General features: G+C 33.7%; 1 protein-coding gene and 4 pseudogenes across 2 annotated transcripts; all 5 read left to right on the top strand.

The window, feature by feature from the left end:
- Positions 1-2512: 2512 nt before the first annotated feature.
- On the top strand, positions 2513-5238 carry LOC123205178 (probable aldo-keto reductase 2). 2 transcript variants are annotated; one of them, XR_006499808.1, is made up of 6 exons: positions 2513-2779; positions 3268-3468; positions 3707-3879; positions 3964-4066; positions 4199-4302; positions 4726-4863. XR_006499808.1 is itself a non-coding variant. In XM_044622086.1 (5 exons), the coding sequence occupies exons 1-5, from the start codon at positions 2567-2569 to the stop codon at positions 5062-5064; spliced, it is 1029 nt and encodes a 342-aa protein (XP_044478021.1). In that variant the 5' UTR covers positions 2513-2566; the 3' UTR covers positions 5065-5238. The 2 variants fall into 2 exon arrangements, 1 of the variants encoding a protein (XP_044478021.1); XM_044622086.1 differs by lacking the exon at positions 4199-4302 and having other exon boundaries at positions 4726-5238.
- A 1002-nt stretch (positions 5239-6240) lies between these two features.
- LOC123205180 lies at positions 6241-6887 on the top strand (annotated as a pseudogene).
- A 3220-nt stretch (positions 6888-10107) lies between these two features.
- LOC123205179 lies at positions 10108-12340 on the top strand (annotated as a pseudogene).
- Positions 12341-13335: 995 nt separating this feature from the next.
- On the top strand, positions 13336-13957 carry LOC123205240 (annotated as a pseudogene).
- Positions 13958-17602: 3645 nt separating this feature from the next.
- On the top strand, positions 17603-22821 carry LOC123205239 (annotated as a pseudogene).
- The last annotated feature ends 3945 nt before the right edge of the window (positions 22822-26766 follow it).

Here is a 26766-nt window from a genome sequence, read left to right as displayed (position 1 = left end):
AATAAATAAATAATATTCTCAATATAATGAATAATATTATGAGATAAACTTTTTGGTTTATAATATTTTTGTGATGTAACATTTCATATTTGTCTTTTTTACTCACAATCGATGCAATTGACTTAGAAAAGATTGTTAAAAAGCAAAAGACTAAATAATAATAATTTGAAAAAAAAAAAGGGTACCAAATTTAATATTTGAAACAATTGGACTAAACGTAATAATTTGAAACCGCAAGGACAAAAAATATGTCTTAGTCTTTCTCCTGCTGAATTTAAAACTCATGAACAAAATCTTTCGGGCCGACAGGTGCGAGCGCAGCAAGGGTCGTTGCAGTGTCATGGGGACGGTCAACCTGTGACAAAAAACGCTTAATTCTATTAGAGGCCTTCTGAATTCTCAACAAAAACACTAAAACCTGAACAAGAACTTTCCTAAAGAAAATTTTAGAAATTTTATTAATTAAAAGTTTGAATAACCCGAAATATGACAAGCTTTTAATATAATAATCCCAAACAAAGAAGAAAATCAAATAAATAAAAAAGAAAGAAAATAAAATCATAATAGTTAAACAATCAATCCTACTATAAATAATCGATTATACAAAAGATAAAATCTCTCAAGCTGAATGGCAAGTCTTTTAGGTTAAATACTAGTAGGCATAATTTGTTTTGAAGCCCAAAAAACAAACAACAATAAAGCACAAATACTTGACATACTATGTAGAAAACCTAGCACAAAAAAATTCAAATGCATAAGACGGAGAAAAATTTAGGCTGAGGGACTTTTTCCTACCCAAGGTTTAGCCCATCCTTAAAAATCCACTCATGGAGTTTTAAAAACCTAAACATCTACTCATGAGTCAACTTCTGTTAGAATTTTCTATTAGGACGAAGGGTAAAATTATTATTTTACTATCCACATTAAAACATATATAATTTTATCTTATTTTTTCTTAAGTTTTAAAAACTGATATTTCACCTCAGCCTCAATTTTGAAAATTTGTAGGGTTTGTCTTCTCTCTCTAGCAACAACGACGGTGGTCTATCAAGGAAGGAGACGGTCGGAGCCTTGAAAAAGGTGGAGATGGTGAAAGTCACCATCACCATCATTGGAAAAAGGAAGAAAAACCTACGGATTTTGGGGTGGGGGGGAGGGGAGTCACTTTTAAAAGTTAAAGTTGAAGTGAAATGTCAGCTTTCAAAACCTTAGGTGGAGGGGAGAATGAAATGAAATTATATATTTTAATATGGATGGTAAAATGATAGTTTTACCTTTCACTCTAATAAAAAATTCAAATAAAAGTTGACCAATGGGTGGATGTTTGGCTTTTTGAAACTTGACAAGTGGATTTTTGGGAAAGGGCTAAACTAGGGTTGGATATGAGCCAAGTCGAGCTCGAACAATGCCCAACTCATTTTCAGTGAGCCCAAGCTCGGACTCGGGCTCGATGAGCTCGCTAAACATATGTTCATGTTTGACTCGTTTCATAATTTTAGTGTTTGGGCTTAGCTAGCACTTAGCTTGGGTTTGTATATTTGGACTCGGGTTCGCTTTAGGCTCGCATTTTAGGTTTGGTAGCTCAGTTTCAAGCTCGTATTTCAAAGAACAAATTGTGTCGTTTGTTCCAAGTTAAATGTTTTTTCATTTGAGTGAGCAGCTTGCAAGCTGAGCTTGACTCGCTTAACTACTGTTTGGATTCAGGCTTGTATTTATTTTTTGCTTAAAATTTAGGCTCTTATTCGTACTCAGACTCGTTCAAGGCAAGCTCAGGCTTGAGTTCACTCGAGCAAAGCTTGTTTCAAGTTCGAACAAGCTCATTTCGAATCTAGCCCTAGGCTAAACCTTGGGTAGAAATAAGTCTTTCGGCCAAAAATTTATTATAAATGAAGAAGATTACAACATGAAAAAGACATTTCTTTTGCTTTATCAGCCAGAGGTCTTAAATTTAGATCACTCTAATGTTGTGACACATGCTCACCCGTTTTACATTCATTTTAACATAACTTTTAGATACAAACCCTAGTTAATAAAATATTTATCATGTGTATTTATTGGTCACATGTTCATCATAAGTCATACCCACTTTATTCTACTAGACTAACCAACAAGTAGGGTCTAACTGTTCCATTTACTAAAATATCTTGTTCCTTTACTCTTGAAAATTCACCTTTGGAAATTACACCTCATAAATTCATATAAGCTTTCTTAGAATTCGGAGCACCACTATACAACATAATTTCACAAGAATCCTAAATTGTTTTTGCTGTTCTTTTCTTTTCTTTTTTTTTAGGTTGTTGGTTAGCATTTAGTAAGTGGTTAGGTAATCAATTCATTCCAACAAAGTTTTTTTTATTTCACTTTAGTCACCACGTTATCGGTAAGAGCTTATCTAAGCATAATGTCACTTTAGACAGGTTCAGCCATTCAAATATCTAGGCGTATGTAAGAGCTTATCTAAGCATATCGTCACCCTTCCAACGCAGTCAAGCACTATAAATAGAGCCGGCCATTCGAAAGGCTAAGCGACCCACACAAAATTCAACCCAGAAACTCACAGGAATCAATGGCCACAGTGAAGAGAATCAAGCTTGGTTCACAAGGCTTGGAAGTTTCTGCTCAAGGCTTAGGTTGCATGGGGATGTCAGCCTTCTACGGCCCTCCAAAACCTGAACCTGAAATGATCGCTTTGATTCACCATGCCATCGACAGTGGCATCACTTTTCTTGACACTTCTGATGTGTATGGTCCTCACACCAACGAAAGTCTTCTGGGAAAGGTTCAATTTTTCTCTCTCTTTCTTTACTTTCTTGCGCGTTTTGCTGAGTTTCTTCAGGCTTGACTTGATCATACTCCAACTGGGTATGGATAATGCACAGAGAATATATGAAGTTTATGTTTTTATTTTGGTCTAATCCCATATTTATCCATAAATCCATCTAGTTTGAAAATGAATTACAAAAAAGAATATGGTATGGTGATTTTGATGATGAATATGAATTCCTAATTTAGATCAGGTTCTTTGTCTTTGGACACACTTGCATCTTGGCACTCTGGAAACTCAAGTGATTCGGGATGCCCATTTATACAAAAAATCTCTATAGTACTTTTTCGATGTGGTATTTGTATGTTTTTATGAATTTTTATGTCATATTTATTACAATTTTGTGGAAGTTAGTGAAATCTTAATTTGGTTTATGTTTTCACTGTAGCCTTGTATAGAATTTAAAACTTAATTGGTTTGCCCTTTGATGTGAATTTGGGCAGGCTTTGAAGGGAGGGATGAGGGACAGAGTTGAATTGGCCACCAAATTTGGAGCCCGCTTTCAGAATGGCAAACTAGAAATTCGGGGCGATCCGGCTTACTTGAGGGCTGCCTGTGAGGGGAGCTTGCATAGGCTAGGTGTTGATTGTATTGATCTTTATTACATACATCGGATTGACACTCGAGTCCCCATTGAAGTCACGGTTTGCTCCTTCTAATTAACTCTTAATTATTCTGCTTGTTGATTAGTATTATCTATCATGTTTACTGCTAAAATATTGTGTAGTTAATACGGCAGCCCACTGCAAATTTTTATTTGTTTTAGACACATTGTACATTACAATTTGTTTATAGGTTTTATAACTCAAAACGTATCATGACAATTAATTTAATGCATACCCAACATCTGATTCTTGGATCTTTTCCTGTGTGCTTTGAAAGATGGGGGAACTTAAAAAGCTAGTTGAGGAGGGAAAGGTAAAGTACATAGGCCTCTCTGAGGCATGTGCTTCAACAATTAGAAGAGCTCATGCTGTTCATCCTATAACAGCTGTGCAACTAGAATGGTCCTTGTGGTCACGAGATGCAGAGAAAGAGATAATTCCTACTTGCAGGTAAGGCAATATTCTTACATTAATAAGGCTAATGAATTGCTTGCAATCCAATACAAATTAACCAGACGGATTCTCATTGCTCAGGGAACTTGGCATTGGCATTGTTGCATATGGTCCTCTAGGACAAGGATTCCTTTCATCAGGGCCTAAGTTGCTTGAAAACATTTCAAAGGATGACTTTAGACAGGTTTGTAACCATCAATTCAATTGTTAGTATCTGGAATGCACTACATATCACTACTGGAAATATATATCAGCTTGAACGAGTACATCTTCAGTTGGAGTTTCGTTTCAACAGCTTGATTCTTTTGTCTATTAGATCATAGCTTGAGCCAGCAATGGATCATGCCAAACCTATCCATGTTGTGCCAAGGCCTGGGGCATAACAAACAACATATAGGTTGTCCCTCTGTGGGGTTTTTGGTATGTCAACCACCTAAACTATATATATCTTTTAATTTTAATTTACTTTTTGGGTCTATCCATGAGGCCTCAACACGGCCTGCTTCATTCACAAGCCTTGGCATATGCCCAAAATTTGTGGGTCTAACCAACCCATGAACCATAACAACCTACTATTACCTATAGGTGATATTATATCTCACCAATGACATTGTTCACCGTTGTAATAATATCGTTTATCCTGTCAATAACCCTGTGATGTTTTGGTACATAAGTTCGAGCTAAACATTATAAATTTAATTCAAACTCAAGTCATAACCAATTTGACTTGAATCCACCACTAACTTTGTGCAATCTAACGCTTGAACCATTAAATAATTTAAGTTAAATCTAAGTTATTTGCAAAAGTTAATTAATCAACTTTTATAACCCCAAATTTTGCAGAACTCACCCAGGTTGGAACCTGAAAATCTTGAGCACAACAAGAAGTTGTTTGAGCGTGTTCATGAAATGGCAGAAAAGAAAGGATGTACCACATCACAGCTTGCTTTAGCCTGGGTTCATCACCAGGGAGATGATGTTTGTCCGATTCCTGGAACCACAAAAATTGACAACTTTAATCAGAATATTAAAGCGTTGTCTGTGAAACTTACTCCAGAAGAAATGGCTGAACTTGAATCCATTGCTTCGGTGGATGCTGTTAAGGGTGATAGAAATATTTATGGCCATGCTACTTACGACAACTCTGAAACCCCACCGCTATCTTCATGGAAAGCTTCTTAGAGCCATGGACTTACACAGTCCTTTCTGCACTTTCATTTTGCTGTGAGGAAGAGTGCTTGTATGTTAAATTACTATGACTGATATGAAAAAAAGGAGAAAAATGCGATGCTATTGTTTCAAACTAAAAAAAGGAAGATCAATGCAAGTTATAATAATAGTTTTGGTGATCTCTCATTGATGTTGTGGTTGAGTTCTCAATGGTTAACAGTTAATATCTGTGCACGTTGATTACTCCTAAATTATTTTGAGCTTTGTAAAAATTGATGTTTGGAGAGCTTATGTTCGAATTAAATCTATAAAGTTTGGTCAAAATTAGGGTTTAAGTTCATTTGACTTAATATCATCGATGAATTATTAATTTGATGAATAATATTGTCGTAAAAATCATTACTATTATAGATAAAATAAACAATGTTATTGAACAAATATACAAATCAATTTTAATTGAAACAGTTAAATTAAAATTTAATTTTGAAATTGACTTATTTAAATCAAATGATCCACAACCTGCGGTATCACTAAAGCCTTCCTACATATGAACAAAACTTTATGATAGCCTCATATATTTCTCTCTGTCTCAAGTGCTCCATGATTTTCAAGACTTACATTAATAGGTTAATAAAAACATACAATTCTTAATAATTAAATGCAATGATCTGAAAATTGGAACTTATTGGCTAGTTCAACTAGTTGAATCAAAAATCGACTCTAAATTTGATCTAACTAATATAAAAAATTGATTTTGTTGTTGATTTGATCAAATCTGATCAAAAACCAAATTTGATCAGATGAACCTATTATAATCTGGTTTGATTGGGTTTAATTTTTTATTTTTTAAATCTTAATTATTTTTTATTAATATGATTATTTTTTATTTTTTATTATTCTTTAATTGAACTAGTTTAATCGATCAAACTATAAACAAGTGAAACAATCAATTTAATCATCCATGATTAAAAACCTTATTTTCACTTAAAATTTTGTACGGTGTCAAATTTATATTAATTAATTTAAAAAAATCTAAATACTAATATTTATAGCCTATTCAATTCTATTCATCCGTAAAAAAATTTATTGGTATGAGAAACATATATATATATATATATATATATATATATATATATATATATATATATATATGTATATTATATTTTTCATATATTATAATCTGTCTTTTCAAACATATGGGACCCAATAATTAATGGTGGAATGGACAAATTATCACGACCACCCACGTATTCGTTTTAATGTGGTGGTCGCCTTGGCAGTAAAGTCGACGCCTTTTCCCGTCGACCACAGGAACAGAATCTACATAATATTGCCGGCATGGCACGTTACAATGCAATATTTTTGCGGCGCCGTTTGCGGGTTCTGTTACTTCACGTTTTCGTCGACGGTGGGCTACACTTTACCGTACGCCTGGATCGGCAACTCCGCAACGCAATGCCAGGAAGTTTGCGTGCACCCTTTTTCGGTGCCGGGCTACATGGGTGGAGGTGGGCTGCAGTCATTGAAGCCACTGAACGGTGACGTGGGTGTGGACGGCATGATAAGCGTAATAGCCCACGAGCTCGTTGAGCTGTCGTCGAATCCGCTGGTGCATGGATGGTACGCTGGAGAGGATCCGACGAGTCCGACGGAGATGGGAGACTTGTCTGAAGGGTCATACGGGACAGGTGGCGGTGGAGGGTATATCGGTGAAGTGATGAAAGATAGAGAAGGCAGGACTTTAAATAAGAATGGGAGGAGAGGCAGGAAGTTTTTTGTTCAGTGGATTTGAAGTCTTGTGTTGAAGGCCTGCTGGTCCAAATGCTCTCGATTAGGATCTGGAAAGTTAAAAATTGAATTTCGATTTTTGGAGATTTATTTTTTTATTTTATTTTGTATGGCCAGGGCTGGATTCGAGCCGAGCTTGGCTCGGCTCAGTTCATATATGGACGGCTCGAGTTTAGTTCGAGCTTGACTTGAGCTCGGTTAAAGTCGGCTCGTTTCGGGCTCGTATTCAGCTCGATTTGACTCGTTTTTCGTTATCAAAATAACATCGTTTTTAATATATATTAATCAAAATGACGTCATTTTATATAAAAAATTAAAAAAAAAATTAGCCCGAGCCAGCTCAAGCTCAGCTCTAGCTCGATTGAGCTGAGCCAAGCCCAGCTCGTTTCGGGCTCGGATGAGCCGAGCCCGAAACAATGTTTACTTTAAAAATCTATTCATATTTACAATAGATTGGCGATTTTCCTTAAGCTCAATCTTCCGGTTTTTCCAGGAACAGTGAGTTCCGAAGAAACAATGAGGAATAGCAGAGGAAAATTTAGAATTAGAATTTTCAGAAAAAATAGATTTTAGTCTTTATTATACTTTGGAAACCCTTGTTTACCGAGATTTAATAGTTAAGAATTCAGTTATTATATCGAAAATTTATTCGTACAACCAATTAGGGTAGTTGGTTAACAAAAATTTGTGTTGTACTTAAAATTTTTGAAGTTGGAGAGGAGGATAAGTGAGAGATCGGACTATTAAGTGATATTTTGGGTCAAGACAATGCGAAGAGTGGTAAAAGTGCAGTTTTCGATGGAAAATAAGGGTGTGTATAATTTAATTTAAATTATAAGATCAAATCAAACTATTTAAAAATTATAGTTTGATTTGGGTTAAAATTTTGGATTACAGTTTGAGCGATTTTCAAACCGAATCAAACTATAAATCGTATGTTCTTTCTATATATATAAAACTATATTTCACAGAATTTTTTAATAAATAATTAGGTATATAACTTGTTTTTTTATATTTATTTTGTCATTTTCTTTGTATGTATGTTGTATATATATTTTATATTTATTGTATATTATGCTTTAGAAAACTATAATTTTATTAAATGATATATATATTTAGAAATGAATGACTTTAAAATATGCAATCTATGCTACTTGAATTATGTATCGTATCATATATAAAGAATCTAATTTACCATATCGTGTATCACATCATATGATATGTTTTTTTAAAATTAAAATATTAAATACTAATAAAATATTATATTAATACGTTATCATTTTAGAAAATATCACAAATATATTTTGATATTTAAAAATTTTTCATATACACCCTTAATACACTATCATTTTTTTTAAAAAGTGCATCAATTCATATTGGTAATATATATTATATCGTAAGATACGTATTGCATCATATGATACGTTTATTGTATCGTATTAATTTAATACATCTTATGATATGTATCGTTTTCTATCTGTGTCGTTTTGTATCATAGGGTTACGATACGTATCGTGTATCATAAAATATTGATAACTATATTTCAATCCGTAATCTAAACTAAAGTAAACCATATTTTTTCAATTTAATTTGGTTTAATTTGAAATCTAAAATGATTTTGTTTGGTTTAAAATTTTTTTAAACCGTTTTGTTAATTTAATTTTAAAAAAACTCTTAAATCATACCAAACTGGATTGTGGATACCTCGGCAAGAACGTTTTGTTCTTGAGCTTACAAAATCATAGAGTGACGTAGGGCTGGATTTGAGCCGAGCCAAGCTCGACTCGAGCTCTAGCTCGGCTCAGTGGAGCCCGAAACGAGCTGGGCTTGGCTCAGCTCGATTGAGCTCGAGCCGAGCTCGAGCTGGCTCGAATTGGTTCAGTAGATTTTTTTTTTAAATTTTTTATACAAAACGACATCGTTTTGATTAATATATATTAAAAACGATATCGTTTTGATAACGAAAAACAAGCCGAACGTGAGCCTGAAACGAGCTGGCTTTAGCCGAACTCGAGCCACCCATATATGAACCGAGCCGAGCTCGAGCTGGCTACGAGCTCGGCTCGATTCAGCTTGAATCCAGCTGTAGAGTGACAGATGGGAACCCCCAGACCGGTTGATTTTGTGGCGGCAAGTGGTAGTTTGATAGTCACAGATCTAATTGACAATATGAAATTACAATTTTTATATTGTTTATTTAATGACATAATTAAATTATTTAAATTAATAATTAAAATTTTATCAATTTATAAAGATATTTTTTAATTATATTAAAAATGTAAATTAGTCAACTATAAATAACTTAACACAAAATACTAATAGAATTAAATGGCAAATTCTTAAAAAAAAATACAAACTCAAACTTCACATTGAAATCAAACAAGACAACCACAATTCATGACCGTGCATGCACATTTAAGCATAGAATCACCTTGAATTAAAAACTATTCAAACTCATGAACAAAAGCTCTCGAATGTATTAGAGGCTTTAATAAACTACAAATATTTGACATATTATATAGAAAACTCAATACGAAAAATCCATAGGCAAAGGTCAAAGAAAATTTTATTATATACGAGAAAGATTACAAAATGAAAAAGATATATATTTTTTTTTATTTGTCAAAACTCATATAGCTCAATCTAATTTTATGACACTCTTAACTCATTTTACATTCACTTTAACATAATTTTTATATATAAACTCTGATTGATAGACATTTGACACGTATATTAATTTGTCATTTATTCATCAAAAATGATATATGCATTATAATAAATCGATTGAGTTCATGAGTTGCATTCATTTTGTTTGACTAGACTAACTACAAGTAGAATCCTAACCATTATATTTCCTCAAGTGTCTAACTCTACTACACTTAAAAATTCATCTTCGGAGTTTGCACTTCCACAATTCGGATTCAATCACCTCTATACATCCTAATTTCGTAAGAATCCTAAATTATTTTTGTTTTTCTCTTTCTTTTTGGTTGCTAGTAATGGTAGTTTTAGTAAGTGCAAAGGTAACCAAATCATTCCAACAAACTCAACAGTCTTTGTTTCTTTCACTTCAGTCACTGCACTATCCGTGAGAGTTTATCTAAGCATATCGTCACCCTTTCAACTCTCTCCAACACTGTAAATAGGGCCCTGACATGCGAAGGCAAAGCAATCCACACAGCAGAGCTCCGCTTCACAAAAGCAAAAAAAAATCCCACTCATTTGCACTTTAGCGTCAAAATCCAACCCAGAAACTCACAGGAATCAATGGCGACAATGAAGAGAATCAAGCTTGGCTCACAAGGCTTGGAAGTTTCTGCCCAAGGCTTAGGCTGCATGGGGATGTCAGCCTTCTACGGCCCTCCAAAACCTGAGCCTCAAATGACCGCTTTGATTCACCATGCCAGCGGCTAACAGTGGCTTCTTTTAAGTTTCTTACAAATTGATTGAATGAATGAATGAGGTTTGAATTTTGACCTTAATTGGTTTAAAACTTAATTGGTTTGCCCTTTGATGTGAATTTGGGCAGGCTTTGAAGGGAGGGATGAGGGACAGAGTTGAATTGGCCACCAAATTTGGAGCCCGCTTTCAGAATGGCAAACTAGAAATTCGGGGCGATCCGGCTTACTTGAGGGCTGCCTGTGAGGGGAGCTTGCATAGGCTAGGTGTTGATTGTATTGATCTTTATTACATACATCGGATTGACACTCGAGTCCCTATTGAAGTCACGGTTTGCTCCTTCTAATTAACTCTTAATTATTCTGCTTGTTGATTAGTATTATCTATCATGTTTACTGCTAAAATATTGTGTAGTTAATACGGCAGCCCACTGCAAATTTTTATTTGTTTTAGACACATTGTACATTGCAATTTGTTTATAGGTTTTATAACTCAAAACGTATCATGACAATTAATTTAATGCATACCTAACATCTGATTCTTGGATCTTTTCCTGTGTGCTTTGAAAGATGGGGGAACTTAAAAAGCTAGTTGAGGAGGGAAAGGTAAAGTACATAGGCCTCTCTGAGGCATGTGCTTCAACAATTAGAAGAGCTCATGCTGTTCATCCTATAACAGCTGTGCAACTAGAATGGTCCTTGTGGTCACGAGATGCAGAGAAAGAGATAATTCCTACTTGCAGGTAAGGCAATATTCTTACATTAATAAGGCTAATGAATTGCTTGCAATCCAATACAAATTAACCAGACGGATTCTCATTGCTCAGGGAACTTGGCATTGGCATTGTTGCATATGGTCCTCTAGGACAAGGATTCCTTTCATCAGGGCCTAAGTTGCTTGAAAACATTTCAAAGGATGACTTTAGACAGGTTTGTAACCATCAATTCAATTGTTAGTATCTGGAATGCACTACATATCACTACTGGAAATATATATCAGCTTGAACGAGTACATCTTCAGTTGGAGTTTCGTTTCAACAGCTTGATTCTTTTGTCTATTAGATCATAGCTTGAGCCAGCAATGGATCATGCCAAACCTATCCATGTTGTGCCAAGGCCTGGGGCATAACAAACAACATATAGGTTGTCCCTCTGTGGGGTTTTTGGTATGTCAACCACCTAAACTATATATATCTTTTAATTTTAATTTACTTTTTGGGTCTATCCATGAGGCCTCAACACGGCCTGCTTCATTCACAAGCCTTGGCATATGCCCAAAATTTGTGGGTCTAACCAACCCATGAACCATAACAACCTACTATTACCTATAGGTGATATTATATCTCACCAATGACGTTGTTCACCGTTGTAATAATATCGTTTATCCTGTCAATAACCCTGTGATGTTTTGGTACATAAGTTCGAGCTAAATATTATAAATTTAATTCAAACTTAAGTTATAACCAATTTGACTTGAATCCACCACTAACTTTGTGCAATCTAACGCTTGAACCATTAAATAATTTAAGTTAAATCTAAGTTATTTGCAAAAGTTAATTAATCAACTTTTATAACCCCAAATTTTGCAGAACTCACCCAGGTTGGAACCTGAAAATCTTGAGCACAACAAGAAGTTGTTTGAGCGTGTTCATGAAATGGCAGAAAAGAAAGGATGTACCACATCACAGCTTGCTTTAGCCTGGGTTCATCACCAGGGAGATGATGTTTGTCCGATTCCTGGAACCACAAAAATTGACAACTTTAATCAGAATATTAAAGCGTTGTCTGTGAAACTTACTCCAGAAGAAATGGCTGAACTTGAATCCATTGCTTCGGTGGATGCTGTTAAGGGTGATAGAAATATTTATGGCCATGCTACTTACGACAACTCTGAAACCCCACCGCTATCTTCATGGAAAGCTTCTTAGAGCCATGGACTTACACAGTCCTTTCTGCACTTTCATTTTGCTGTGAGGAAGAGTGCTTGTATGTTAAATTACTATGACTGATATGAAAAAAAGGAGAAAAATGCGATGCTATTGTTTCAAACTAAAAAAAGGAAGATCAATGCAAGTTATAATAATAGTTTTGGTGATCTCTCATTGATGTTGTGGTTGAGTTCTCAATGGTTAACAGTTAATATCTGTGCACGTTGATTACTCCTAAATTATTTTGAGCTTTGTAAAAATTGATGTTTGGAGAGCTTATGTTCGAATTAAATCTATAAAGTTTGGTCAAAATTAGGGTTTAAGTTCATTTGACTTAATATTATCGATGAATTATTAATTTGATGAATAATATTGTCGTAAAAATCATTACTATTATAGATAAAATAAACAATGTTATTGAACAAATATACAAATCAATTTTAATTGAAACAGTTAAATTAAAATTTAATTTTGAAATTGGCTTATTTAAATCAAATGATCTACAACCTGCGGTATCACTAAAGCCTTCCTACATATCAACAAAACTTTATGATAGCCTCATATATTTCTCTCTGTCTCAAGTGCTCCATGATTTTCAAGACTTACATTAATAGGTTAATAAAAACATACAATTCTTAATAATTAAATGCAATGATCTGAAAATTGGAACTTATTGGCTAGTTCAACTAGTTGAATCAAAAATCGACTCTAAATTTGATCTAACTAACATAAAAAATTGATTTTGTTATTGATTTGATCAAATCTGATCAAAAACCAAATTTGATCAGATGAACCTATTATAATCTGGTTTGATTGGGTTTAATTTTTAATTTTTTAAATTTTAATTATTTTTTATTAATATGATTATTTTTTATTTTTTATTATTCTTTAATTGAGCTAATTTAATCGATCAAACTATAAACAAGTGAAACAATCAATTTAATCATCCATGATTAAAAACCTTATTTTCACTTAAAATTTTGTACGGTGTCAAATTTATATTAATTAATTTAAAAAAATCTAAATACTAATATTTATAGCCTATTCAATTCTATTCATCCGTAAAAAAATTTATTGGTATGAGAAACATATATATATATATATATATGTATATTATATTTTTCATATATTATAATCTGTCTTTTCAAACATATGGGACCCAATAATTAATGGTGGAATGGACAAATTATCACGACCACCCACGTATTCGTTTTAATGTGGTGGTCGCCTTGGCAGTAAAGTCGACGCCTTTTCCCGTCGACCACAGGAACAGAATCTACATAATATTGCCGGCATGGCACGTTACAATGCAATATTTTTGCGGCGCCGTTTGCGGGTTCTGTTACTTCACGTTTTCGTCGACGGTGGGCTACACTTTACCGTACGCCTGGATCGGCAACTCCGCAACGCAATGCCAGGAAGTTTGCGTGCACCCTTTTTCGGTGCCGGGCTACATGGGTGGAGGTGGGCTGCAGTCATTGAAGCCACTGAACGGTGACGTGGGTGTGGACGGCATGATAAGCGTAATAGCCCACGAGCTCGTTGAGCTGTCGTCGAATCCGCTGGTGCATGGATGGTACGCTGGAGAGGATCCGACGAGTCCGACGGAGATGGGAGACTTGTCTGAAGGGTCATACGGGACAGGTGGCGGTGGAGGGTATATCGGTGAAGTGATGAAAGATAGAGAAGGCAGGACTTTAAATAAGAATGGGAGGAGAGGCAGGAAGTTTTTTGTTCAGTGGATTTGAAGTCTTGTGTTGAAGGCCTGCTGGTCCAAATGCTCTCGATTAGGATCTGGAAAGTTAAAAATTGAATTTCGATTTTTGGAGATTTATTTTTTTATTTTATTTTGTATGGCCAGGGCTGGATTCGAGCCGAGCTTGGCTCGGCTCAGTTCATATATGGACGGCTCGAGTTTAGTTCGAGCTTGACTTGAGCTCGGTTAAAGTCGGCTCGTTTCGGGCTCGTATTCAGCTCGATTTGACTCGTTTTTCGTTATCAAAATAACATCGTTTTTAATATATATTAATCAAAATGACGTCATTTTATATAAAAAATTAAAAAAAAAATTAGCCCGAGCCAGCTCAAGCTCAGCTCTAGCTCGATTGAGCTGAGCCAAGCCCAGCTCGTTTCGGGCTCGGATGAGCCGAGCCCGAAACAATGTTTACTTTAAAAATCTATTCATATTTACAATAGATTGGCGATTTTCCTTAAGCTCAATCTTCCGGTTTTTCCAGGAACAGTGAGTTCCGAAGAAACAATGAGGAATAGCAGAGGAAAATTTAGAATTAGAATTTTCAGAAAAAATAGATTTTAGTCTTTATTATACTTTGGAAACCCTTGTTTACCGAGATTTAATAGTTAAGAATTCAGTTATTATATCGAAAATTTATTCGTACAACCAATTAGGGTAGTTGGTTAACAAAAATTTGTGTTGTACTTAAAATTTTTGAAGTTGGAGAGGAGGATAAGTGAGAGATCGGACTATTAAGTGATATTTTGGGTCAAGACAATGCGAAGAGTGGTAAAAGTGCAGTTTTCGATGGAAAATAAGGGTGTGTATAATTTAATTTAAATTATAAGATCAAATCAAACTATTTAAAAATTATAGTTTGATTTGGGTTAAAATTTTGGATTACAGTTTGAGCGATTTTCAAACCGAATCAAACTATAAATCGTATGTTCTTTCTATATATATAAAACTATATTTCACAGAATTTTTTAATAAATAATTAGGTATATAACTTGTTTTTTTATATTTATTTTGTCATTTTCTTTGTATGTATGTTGTATATATATTTTATATTTATTGTATATTATGCTTTAGAAAACTATAATTTTATTAAATGATATATATATTTAGAAATGAATGACTTTAAAATATGCAATCTATGCTACTTGAATTATGTATCGTATCATATATAAAGAATCTAATTTACCATATCGTGTATCACATCATATGATATGTTTTTTTTAAATTAAAATATTAAATACTAATAAAATATTATATTAATACGTTATCATTTTAGAAAATATCACAAATATATTTTGATATTTTAAAATTTTTCATATACACCCTTAATACACTATCATTTTTTTTAAAAAGTGCATCAATTCATATTGGTAATATATATTATATCGTAAGATACGTATTGCATCATATGATACGTTTATTGTATCGTATTAATTTAATACATCTTATGATATGTATCGTTTTCTATCTGTGTCGTTTTGTATCATAGGGTTACGATACGTATCGTGTATCATAAAATATTGATAACTATATTTCAATCCGTAATCTAAACTAAAGTAAACCATATTTTTTCAATTTAATTTGGTTTAATTTGAAATCTAAAATGATTTTGTTTGGTTTAAAATTTTTTTAAACCGTTTTGTTAATTTAATTTTAAAAAAACTCTTAAATCATACCAAACTGGATTGTGGATACCTCGGCAAGAACGTTTTGTTCTTGAGCTTACAAAATCATAGAGTGACGTAGGGCTGGATTTGAGCCGAGCCAAGCTCGACTCGAGCTCTAGCTCGGCTCAGTGGAGCCCGAAACGAGCTGGGCTTGGCTCAGCTCGATTGAGCTCGAGCTGGCTCGAATTGGTTCAGTAGATTTTTTTTTTAAATTTTTTATACAAAACGACATCGTTTTGATTAATATATATTAAAAACGATATCGTTTTGATAACGAAAAACAAGCCGAACGTGAGCCTGAAACGAGCTGGCTTTAGCCGAACTCGAGCCACCCATATATGAACCGAGCCGAGCTCGAGCTGGCTACGAGCTCGGCTCGATTCAGCTTGAATCCAGCTGTAGAGTGACAGATGGGAACCCCCAGACCGGTTGATTTTGTGGCGGCAAGTGGTAGTTTGATAGTCACAGATCTAATTGACAATATGAAATTACAATTTTTATATTGTTTATTTAATGACATAATTAAATTATTTAAATTAATAATTAAAATTTTATCAATTTATAAAGATATTTTTTAATTATATTAAAAATGTAAATTAGTCAACTATAAATAACTTAACACAAAATACTAATAGAATTAAATGGCAAATTCTTAAAAAAAAATACAAACTCAAACTTCACATTGAAATCAAACAAGACAACCACAATTCATGACCGTGCATGCACATTTAAGCATAGAATCACCTTGAATTAAAAACTATTCAAACTCATGAACAAAAGCTCTCGAATGTATTAGAGGCTTTAATAAACTACAAATATTTGACATATTATATAGAAAACTCAATACGAAAAATCCATAGGCAAAGGTCAAAGAAAATTTTATTATATACGAGAAAGATTACAAAATGAAAAAGATATATATTTTTTTTTATTTGTCAAAACTCATATAGCTCAATCTAATTTTATGACACTCTTAACTCATTTTACATTCACTTTAACATAATTTTTATATATAAACTCTGATTGATAGACATTTGACACGTATATTAATTTGTCATTTATTCATCAAAAATGATATATGCATTATAATAAATCGATTGAGTTCATGAGTTGCATTCATTTTGTTTGACTAGACTAACTACAAGTAGAATCCTAACCATTATATTTCCTCAAGTGTCTAACTCTACTACACTTAAAAATTCATCTTCGGAGTTTGCACTTCCACAATTCGGATTCAATCACCTCTATACATCCTAATTTCGTAAGAATCCTAAATTATTTTTGTTTTTCTCTTTCTTTTTGGTTGCTAGTAATGGTAGTTTTAGTAAGTGCAAAGGTAACCAAATCATTCCAACAAACTCAACAGTCTTTGTTTCTTTCACTTCAGTCACTGCACTATCCGTGAGAGTTTATCTAAGCATATCGTCACCCTTTCAACTCTCTCCAACACTGTAAATAGGGCCCTGACATGCGAAGGCAAAGCAATCCACACAGCAGAGCTCCGCTTCACAAAAGCAAAAAACAAATCCCACTCATTTGCACTTTAGCATCAAAATCCAACCCAGAAACTCACAGGAATCAATGGCGACAATGAAGAGAATCAAGCTTGGCTCACAAGGCTTGGAAGTTTCTGCTCAAGGCTTAGGCTGCATGGGGATGTCAGCCTTCTACGGCCCTCCAAAACCTGAGCCTCAAATGACCGCTTTGATTCACCATGCCAGCGGCTAACAGTGGTTTCTTTTAAGTTTCTTACAAATTGATTGAATGAATGAATGAGAGTAGTAACACTCAAAGGGGGTTCTTCGTCTTTCTCTTGTTTTATATTGGAAATTTATGGCACATACCCAAGCCCTATGTCTGTTAGGCGAGTGTCAATTTGGTAGAGATCTGCCCTGCAGTGAAGAATGCCTTTTATGTCTTTTTGTTGGTAAGACAAGGGAGATGATAAAATAATCATGTTACGAACCTGCAGCTGGACTCCAGAGCTCCCTGGTTCTCCTGCGAATCTGCTGGTTGATGGCAGTTGGAACAAGACCTGGAAGGCTTAGGACAACTACGGTTTGTATTTGTTGTAAACTGAATGTAATAGCAATGCTACAGTAACACTGATTGAATCAACGCCAATGTAATACTGAGTTGAGTGTATTGCAGTATTTGCCAAATACAAGATGCAAAGTTTGTTTACGATATTCCCCACAACTCAAAAGGATAACACAGAACAAATGAAAATGGAGCACTACCCAAAAGGATAATACAGAAAATACAGAAAATGGAAATGAACACCAAAAACACTTTCACCAGCTTTCAAGAGGCTGGGTCTCTCCTTCTCTCCTTCTCCTTTCCTCTTGCTTTCTCCATTCTTCCTCTCTCCCTGTTATGCATCTCCTCATAGTCCTTTTCTTCCTCTACGGCTGTCAACTCAGCATATAGGATTTCAGTGGTCCAGGTTTCTGATTGCTTGAACACTGACTCTTCCAGGTTGTCTGTGCTTGCCCCCTTAACAGCTTTTTGCTCAGAGTCAACTCTTCTGCTTGGCTATTTTCTTCACCCGGCAGCCTAGCTTTCTTTCCCTTCTTTCTCACATAACAAATTACAACTGAGACTATCATTAGGAGTAAACTGTCCATTCTAAGGGCACTCACAGTGTAGTATTTGTTGGACTGTGGGCATCAATTTATCTCAAATTTGGTCATATTTTTTATTGACACCAGCTGTTTGTTTACACCAACAGTCTGGGTGCCCTGCATATAAAAGCTTTGCCTTTTTCCTACATTTTGATGTGTTCCTTATATGGATCACATCTTCTAAAGAAGCTTAATAGCTTATGCACTAATTTTTTGCATTTTTTTCTTCTGTGTGTTCAAAGATCAGGGAACTCAAAAAACTAGTTGAAGAGGGCAAAATAATGTATATCGGTTTGTCTGAAGCATCTGCTTCAACAATAAGATGAGCTCATGTTGTTCATCCAATAACAGCTGTGCAGTTGGAATGGTCCTTATGGTCGTGAAACGTGGAGGAAGAGATAGTTCCTACTTGCAGGTAAAGCATTAATGGGGCTAATATTAGATGTGGAGGAAAAGATATGAAAAATTACCATTCGATTTCTAATGTACTCCTGCTGATTTCTCAGGGAACTTGGCATTGGGATTGTAGCATACAACCTCTTACATGAGGATTCTTTTCATCAGGACCTAAATTGTTTGAAAACATCTCGAAAGATGGCACTAGACGAATTGTGAAGTTTTACATTAAACACACAGCACCACACTTTGTGCACGGCCGGGCTAGTCGGGAAAGGGGCTGTAATACTATTGTTGTTATCATGTAACCTGTTCTCTAACACAACAAATTTTGTATTTCTACTTTTGCAGAATCATCCCAGGTTGCAGCCTGAAAATCTGGAACATAACAAAAAGTTATTCAAGCGTGTTAATGAAATGGCAGTGAAGAAAGGGTGCACCACATCACAGCTTGCGCTAGCCTGGGTTCATCACCAGGGAGATGATGTTTGTCCGATTCCTGGAACCACAAAGATTGAGAACTTTAATCAGAACATCAAAGCGTTGTCTGTGAAACTAACTCCAGAAGAAATGGCTGAACTTGAATCCATTGCTGCAGCAGATGCTGTAAAGGGTGACCGATATGTGAGTGGCTTTGCTACCTACAAGAACTCGGAAACTCCACTGCTATCTTCACGGAAATCTTCTTAACGCCATGGACTTATCCACTTTCTGCACTTCTATGTTTTTGTGAGAATGAGCATTTATATGTTAAATTAATGTTTGGTATGAAGGGAAAAAAAAAAGTTAAGTGGGATGTTATTGCTTCAAACTAAATGAGGGAAGATTGATGCAAGTTTTAAGAATTGTTTTGGTTGAGTTCTCCATGGTTAACACATTCAAATATTACTTTAAATGCACTTGATTACGTCTAATATGTTTTAGGAAAGGAATCTATAAATATATATATATATATATATAACAGTTATTCTATTATATCTGACATTGTTCGACACAAGGCATTGCCAACTCTAAATATTACATATACTTTCGAATTTATATTAAAGTGTGTTTAGTTTGACTAATGTTTTATTATAAATATGATCCAGTATAATTTTCATCACCTTAAAGAAGATTTGCAAGTTGAAGATTACTTATATGATAGTTAATAGGTGACATCTTCTCAAAGTTTGATTCGTCAAAATGAATATCAACCATCTTATTCTTATCAAAGTCAACTCAATCTGGAACTCTCTCTTTGTCTTTATGAATCCATTCTTTGGTAGTGTATAGAGTACATCATTATAAAAATCTGTAAAGTTTTCTCCATAAGATTCCTATTTCAATTCACCATCATCATTGCCACTACTTTCTTCTTCTTATGCTTTGACGAGGTACACCTAACAACAACTAGAATACATTCCTCGAAGTATTTTGACATGCCAATAAGACTTTCGACATGTTTATCATTTTCAATTTTTACAAGGCAATCCAGATTGAGATGTTTTGGGTTTATATATAGTTGAATGTTGTTTTGGATTGGATCAATACCACATGTTTTGCTCAACAACTGGATAAATCTCTAAAATGTTATTCTGGGTCTAATTTTAACCACTCTTTGATGATATCGATGTATTTCATTATTTTAGATCACTTTGAATCTATTCCCCCTTGTAATAAACAATAACATACCTTGTCATCTTGATAATCAATCAGACAATGACCAATATTGATAAAAAAAATATTTATAAAAAAAATCTACGTTAAATTTTACCAATTTGTCAACTTGATTTATGTGATTAATTCGACACGAATTTTATATTTATTTACCCCCAAAGCAGAAAATATTCAGTACCCCCACAATTAAATATCATTATCAATTTACACGTAACTTGGCCAAATTTAATTTAACCCCCACAAATCAAAACAAGTTCCATGCACACTATATATATTGGCAAATTTCATTTAACCACACATTGTTCCTTATTTTGACAAATTTTATTTAACACTCTCATATATTTTCTACTACCAAAATGGCCACTAAATTTTCGCATATTTCATTTAATACCTCATAGATTGTCTAATATCAAATGTCTCCTATATTTTTCTAACATTTATTTAACACCCTTATACATTGTCTAGTTTCACAATGCTCCTATATTTTATTAATATTTTATTTAACACTCTTATATATTATCTAATATCAAAATGTCTCATATTTTTTTAACATTTCATTTAACACTCTCATACATTGTCTAATATCAAAATATTTTCTATATTTTCCTAACTTTCATTTTATAGCACAATTCTCTATAAACATATAAAAAATGCGAATTTAATTTAACAAATAAATAAAGTTTTAAGTTAAGATTTATATAAATATTTTATTATCACGAATTGCATTTTTTTAACTCAAACTCAAAAACAAAATTCTTTTTCTTTCCGAACAAACCCATAATATCAGAGATTGAGTGAATCTAAACATATGAATTGTATGAAGAAGGCATGAGGGTGAGGGTTTATATAGAAGTCATGAAGGGTATTTTTGGTATTTTAAAAATAATGGGCTATTTTTGCTTAAGTTGTTTGAATGTTGGGTCTTTTTGCATAAGTCCTTCAAATTTGGGCATTTTTGCTTTTGATATATGTATTTTGGGCAATTTAAAAAGATACACAGACAGACGGTGAACACTTAATCAATTTGACTACTCTCATTTACAAATCAATTGATTCTTGTGTGTTTAAGGCATACCCAATATATGATTCTTGGATCTTTTCTTGTGTGTTTTGAAAGATGGGGGAACTTGAAAAGCTAGTTGAGGAGGCAAAGGTAAAGTACATAGGTCTCTCTGAAGCATGTGCTTCAACAATTAGAAGAGCTCATGCTGTTTATCCTATAACAGCTGTGCAGCTAGAATTGTCTTTATGGTCACGAGATGCAGAGAGAGATAATTCCTACTTGCAGGTAAGGCAATATTCTTACATCAATAAGGCTAATGGATTGCTTGCAATCCAATACAAATTGACTAGATGGATCCTTATTTCTCAGGGAACTTGGCATTGGCATTGTTGCATATGGTCCTCTAGGAAGAGGATTCCTTTCATCAGGGCCTAAGTTGCTTGAAAACATTTCAAAGGCTGATTTTAGACAGGTTTGTAACCGTCAATTCAATTCCTAGTATTTGGAATGCACCACATATCACTGCTGGAGATATATATGGGCTCGAATGATTTCTTCTTCAATTTGGAGTTCCAATTTAGCAATTTAATTTGTTTGTTTATTAAGTGATAACTAAACCTAACAATAGGTCGTGTCATACTGGTCTATGTCGTCCCAGGTCTGGGGCACAACTAACAACATGAAGGGTTGTGCTTCTGTAGACTTTTTGGTGAGTCGGCCTGCCTAAAATATATTTTTTTAATTATAAATTTTTTGTGTGGGTCTTCTCATGAGGTCTCGACACGGCTTGCTTCATTTGCACACCTTGACATTTACCCAAATGTTGTGGGTCTAGTCGACTTGTGAGCCGAAACAATCTATTGCCACCTCTAAGTGATATTATCTATCGCATCAATGACATTGGTCACTTCTATAACAATATTATTTATCCTGTCAATAACACTTGGATGATATTGTACATAAACTTGAATTGAACATTATAAATTCAATTCGAATTTGAGTCATAATCAGCTCAACTTGAATCCTCCACTAACTATGTGCAATCTAATGCTTGAACCCTTAAATAATTTTGAGTTAAATCTAAGTTATTTGCAAAAGTTAATTAATCAACTTTTACAACCCCAAATTTTGCAGAACTTACCCAGGTTGCAACTTGATAATCTTGAGCACAACAAGAAGTTGTTTGAGCGTGTTAATGAAATGGCAGAAAAGAAAGGATGTACCACATCACAGCTTGCTTTAGCCTGGGTTCATCACCAGGGAGATGATGTTTGTCCGATTCCTGGAACCACAAAGATTGGCAACTTTAATCAGAATATTAAAGCGTTATCTGTGAAATTGACTCCTGAAGAAATGGCTGAACTTGAATCCATTGCTTCGGCGGAAGCTGTAAAGGGTGATAGAGATATGTATAGCTTTGCTACTTACAACAACTCCGAAACCCCACCGCTATCTTCATGGAAAGTTTCTTAGAGTCATGGACTTACACAGTCCTTTCTGCACTTTTATTTTGTTGTGAGGAAGTGTATTTGTATGTTAAATTACTATGATTGATACGAAAAAAGAAGAAAAATGTGATTCTATTGCTTCAAATTAAATAAAGGAAGATCAATGCAAGTTATAATAATAGTTTTGGATCTCTCATTGAAGTTGTGGTTGAGTTCTCAATGGTCAACAGTAAATATCTTTGCATGTTGACTACTCCGAAATTATTTTGAACTTTGTAACAATTGACGTTTGGGGGAATTAAGTTCAAATTAAATCTATAAAGTTTGGTTCAAATTAGAGTTCAAACTCATCTGAGTTAGTATCATTGATGAATTATCGACAGAATGAATAATACTGTCAAAAAGATTATTAGTGTTATAGACAAAATAAATAATATTATTGGCACACAAATCTATTTCAATGATAAATTCAAATTGAGTCAACTTGGATTGAATCACCTCTAATTGAAGTCACAATCTTAATTGTACAATCACTACTTAAATAATATATTTAAAACAAAAATGATATTATATACAGATATAATAAATATCAATTTAAGTATCAATAATAATGTGACGTATGATCGGGTGTTAATATATATACTATAAGTCAAAGCCAACAAAAATATAATCTCTACCAAAAATCCAAAACCGATGGTATCACAAAAGGTGTTTAACTGAATAGCAATATTATACATACTCATTTTAAGTATACAAATAAGTATATATTTATATATGTATTAATATAATTAGATATTATTTTATCTTTAATTTAAAATTACTCAATTATATAATAATATACATAAATATATATGTATTTATAAACTCAAAATATGTACATCTAACTTTATCCTTAACCAAAACCTTTCTATATAACAACAAAACCTCGTGAGATCCTCACATATTTCTCTTCCATGGGAGCTCATTGATTCTCAAGTCCTATATTTATACGCTAATAGAGACGTACAATTATAAATGGTAGGGCTAGATTTGAATCGAGCCCGTTTGAGCTCGAGCTCACGTTCAACTTGAACAAGCCTGAAACAAGTCAACTTTATATAAGCTCGGTCGAGTTTAAGCTCGAGCTCGAGCTACTTGCCAAATTTTCTAATTAAAAAATTTAATACAAAATGATATCGTTTTAACTAATATATATTAAAACAACGTCGTTTTAATAACGAAATAGTTAAAAATTCAACCTTAAAATAAGCCAAACTGAATTCGAACTATGTTTGATGAGCTCAAATTATGTTATATACAAATTAAGCCGAACTCAAACTCAAACGAATTTAAGTTCGATTCAGCTCAATTTGAATTCAACCCTAATTAATGGTCCAAAAGACTTACTTACACCCAAAGTTTACTATATTGTCAAACGTATTGTAGCTAATTTTAGGTAATCCAAATATTTATTCAGTTAGATTTTCTTTGTGGGATTAAGAAAAGTTATATTTGTTATATTTTTAATAAATTATAATGTGCTTTTTCAAAGATAAGGGACCCGATAATAAATGGTGAGACAAAAAATTAATTTCCATTGACGAATCAACAGATGACACTTGTCGTGACAAATTTAATGTTGGGAGATTTTATTTTATTTAATGCTTGACCAAATGCATTTGGTGCTTGACCATCACCACCACCCACGTAATCCTTTTAGTCTGGTGATCGCCTCGGTAGTAAAGTCGACGCCTTTTCCCGTTAACCAGAGGAATGGAATCTACCTAATACCGACGGCATCGGACGTTACAATGCAAGATTTTTGCGGAGCCGTTTGCGGGTTCTGTTACTTCACGTTTCGTCGATGGTGGGCTACAATTTGCCGTACGCCTGGATCCATAACTCCGCGACGCAATGTCCGGTGTTGGGCTATATGGGTGGAGCTGGGCTGCAGTCATTGAAGCCGCTGAACGGTGACGTGGGTGTGGACGGGATGATAAGCGTAATAGCCCACGAGCTTGTTGAGCTGTCGGACGAATCCGCTGGCTGGTACGCTGGAGAGGATCCGACGAATCCAACGGAGATAGGAGATTTGTCTGAAGGGCTGTAAGGGACAGGTGGCGGTGGAGGGTATATCGGTCAAGTGATGAAAGATAAAGAAGGACGGACTTTCAATATGAATGGGAGGGGAGGCAGGAAGTTTTTGGTTAAGTGGATTTTAAGTTATTGGAGACTTAAATAAAATGAAAGAAAAGGAGTCTCACATCTAATAAATTTGAGTAAAGTAAGTGATATATAAGTATATAGATTAGACTTTAATATAAACTAATTGATTTTATGTAATATGAGTTCCAATATTCACATTTGTAAATTAATATATATTTCTAACATAGTATCAGAATGCGAGTTAAATTGTAGACCTAATAGTCTAAGTATTTCTGGATATAATTGACAATATATCTAACTAAAAACTGGTTGAGTCAGGGGTATTGGAGACTCAAATAAAAAGAAAAAAAAAAATTCATATCTAATAAACTTGAATAAAGTATGATTTAAGAAAATCAAATAAATAAAAAAGCAATAAATTGATTTTACAAAGATAAAATCAATCAAGCTGAATGACAAGTCTTTTAGGTTAAATGCTGGTAGGAAGAACTTCAACAAACCTTCGATAATGCATCTAATTGGATTAGTAACACCAAAAAAGTTAAGATAAATTTGAAACCCATGAAAACAAACAACAATAAAGCACAAATACTTGATATATTACATAGAAAACCCAACACAAAAAATCCACGATAGAGATTGGAGAAATTTTCATTATATATGAGAAATATTACAAAATGAAAAAGATATTTAATTTGTTTCTCTGTCAAAGCTCATAAGTTTAGCAATCTCGAATTTTGTGGCACACACTCACCCATTTTATATTAATTTTTAGCACAATTTTTATATATCAACTCTAGTTAATAGATATTTGCTATGTGTTCTAATTTGTCTCATGTCTATTAGATATGATGCGTGTGATACAATAGAGCACTTGAGTTCATAAGTCGCACTCACTTTGTTTGATTAGAGTAACCAACAAATAGGATCCTAACCATTGTATTCACTTAAATGTGTAATTTTGTTACTTCTGAATATTCACCTTTGGAGTTTGCACTTCCTAAATTCAGATACCAATCACCTCTATACATCCTATAATGTTTTGTTTCAAACAATAAGGGCATAGCTGTAAATCTTTAGTTAAGGATGCATGAGTCATTATTTTTGCAAGTAAGGGCAGTTTTGTCATTTTGCTGGGTTTTCACTCATTTTAACCTAAGTATATAAGCTTCCTTTACCGTGAACTGCATAATATAGAGAGGAAAAGGGCGTGAGACTGTTGTGTATTTCTTCTTCTCTGGTTTCTTGCATCTATCAACTGTTATGAAAAAGTTTTGGCTTCCTGAGTTTGATTGACGACATCTCTCAAGTGAAGTCAGGTTCTCTTTGACTTTGTTTTTACCTTGTATATGGTTTGTATACCGTATGGTTATACAAAGGTTGAGATCCGTGTGTTTGTATTATGTAATCAAACTTGATAAATAGTGGATTTAACTAGAGGAACACCTCTGCCTTGGATGTAAGATTTCTTTTATGAAATTCGAACTAAGTATATTGTGTTATTATTATTTCTGGTTTTCTGCTTTGATATTGTTTGGATTTGAATATTTTTGGGTTCAAATCTATAAATCTATAACAAGTGGTATCAGCTCCACTAAAGATCTTTTGATCTATGTTCTTTGACTTATTTTTTGATTATATTAGGCTGTTTGTTTATATCTTGAGATGTGTTTGGCTTTCATGCTCTTTAGTATGTTCTGGTGAAATATACATGTTGAGTCTCTTGATATATTTGAATATTTTTTGGAAAGATTGTGTTCTTCCTACTGGTACATTATTTTTTTGGTACTGTTGTGCATTCTTTTGGTCTTTATAGGATTAAAGAAACTAAAAGAAAAAAGAAAAGAACATAATGCGGTCAACAAGACTAGAAATAGAGCTATTTACTAGAAAAAAAAATGATTTTAA

Source organism: Mangifera indica, unplaced genomic scaffold, assembly GCF_011075055.1.
Source record: "Mangifera indica cultivar Alphonso unplaced genomic scaffold, CATAS_Mindica_2.1 Un_0002, whole genome shotgun sequence".
Lineage (NCBI taxonomy): Eukaryota > Viridiplantae > Streptophyta > Magnoliopsida > Sapindales > Anacardiaceae > Mangifera > Mangifera indica.
This window is presented reverse-complemented; position numbering and strand designations above follow the sequence as displayed.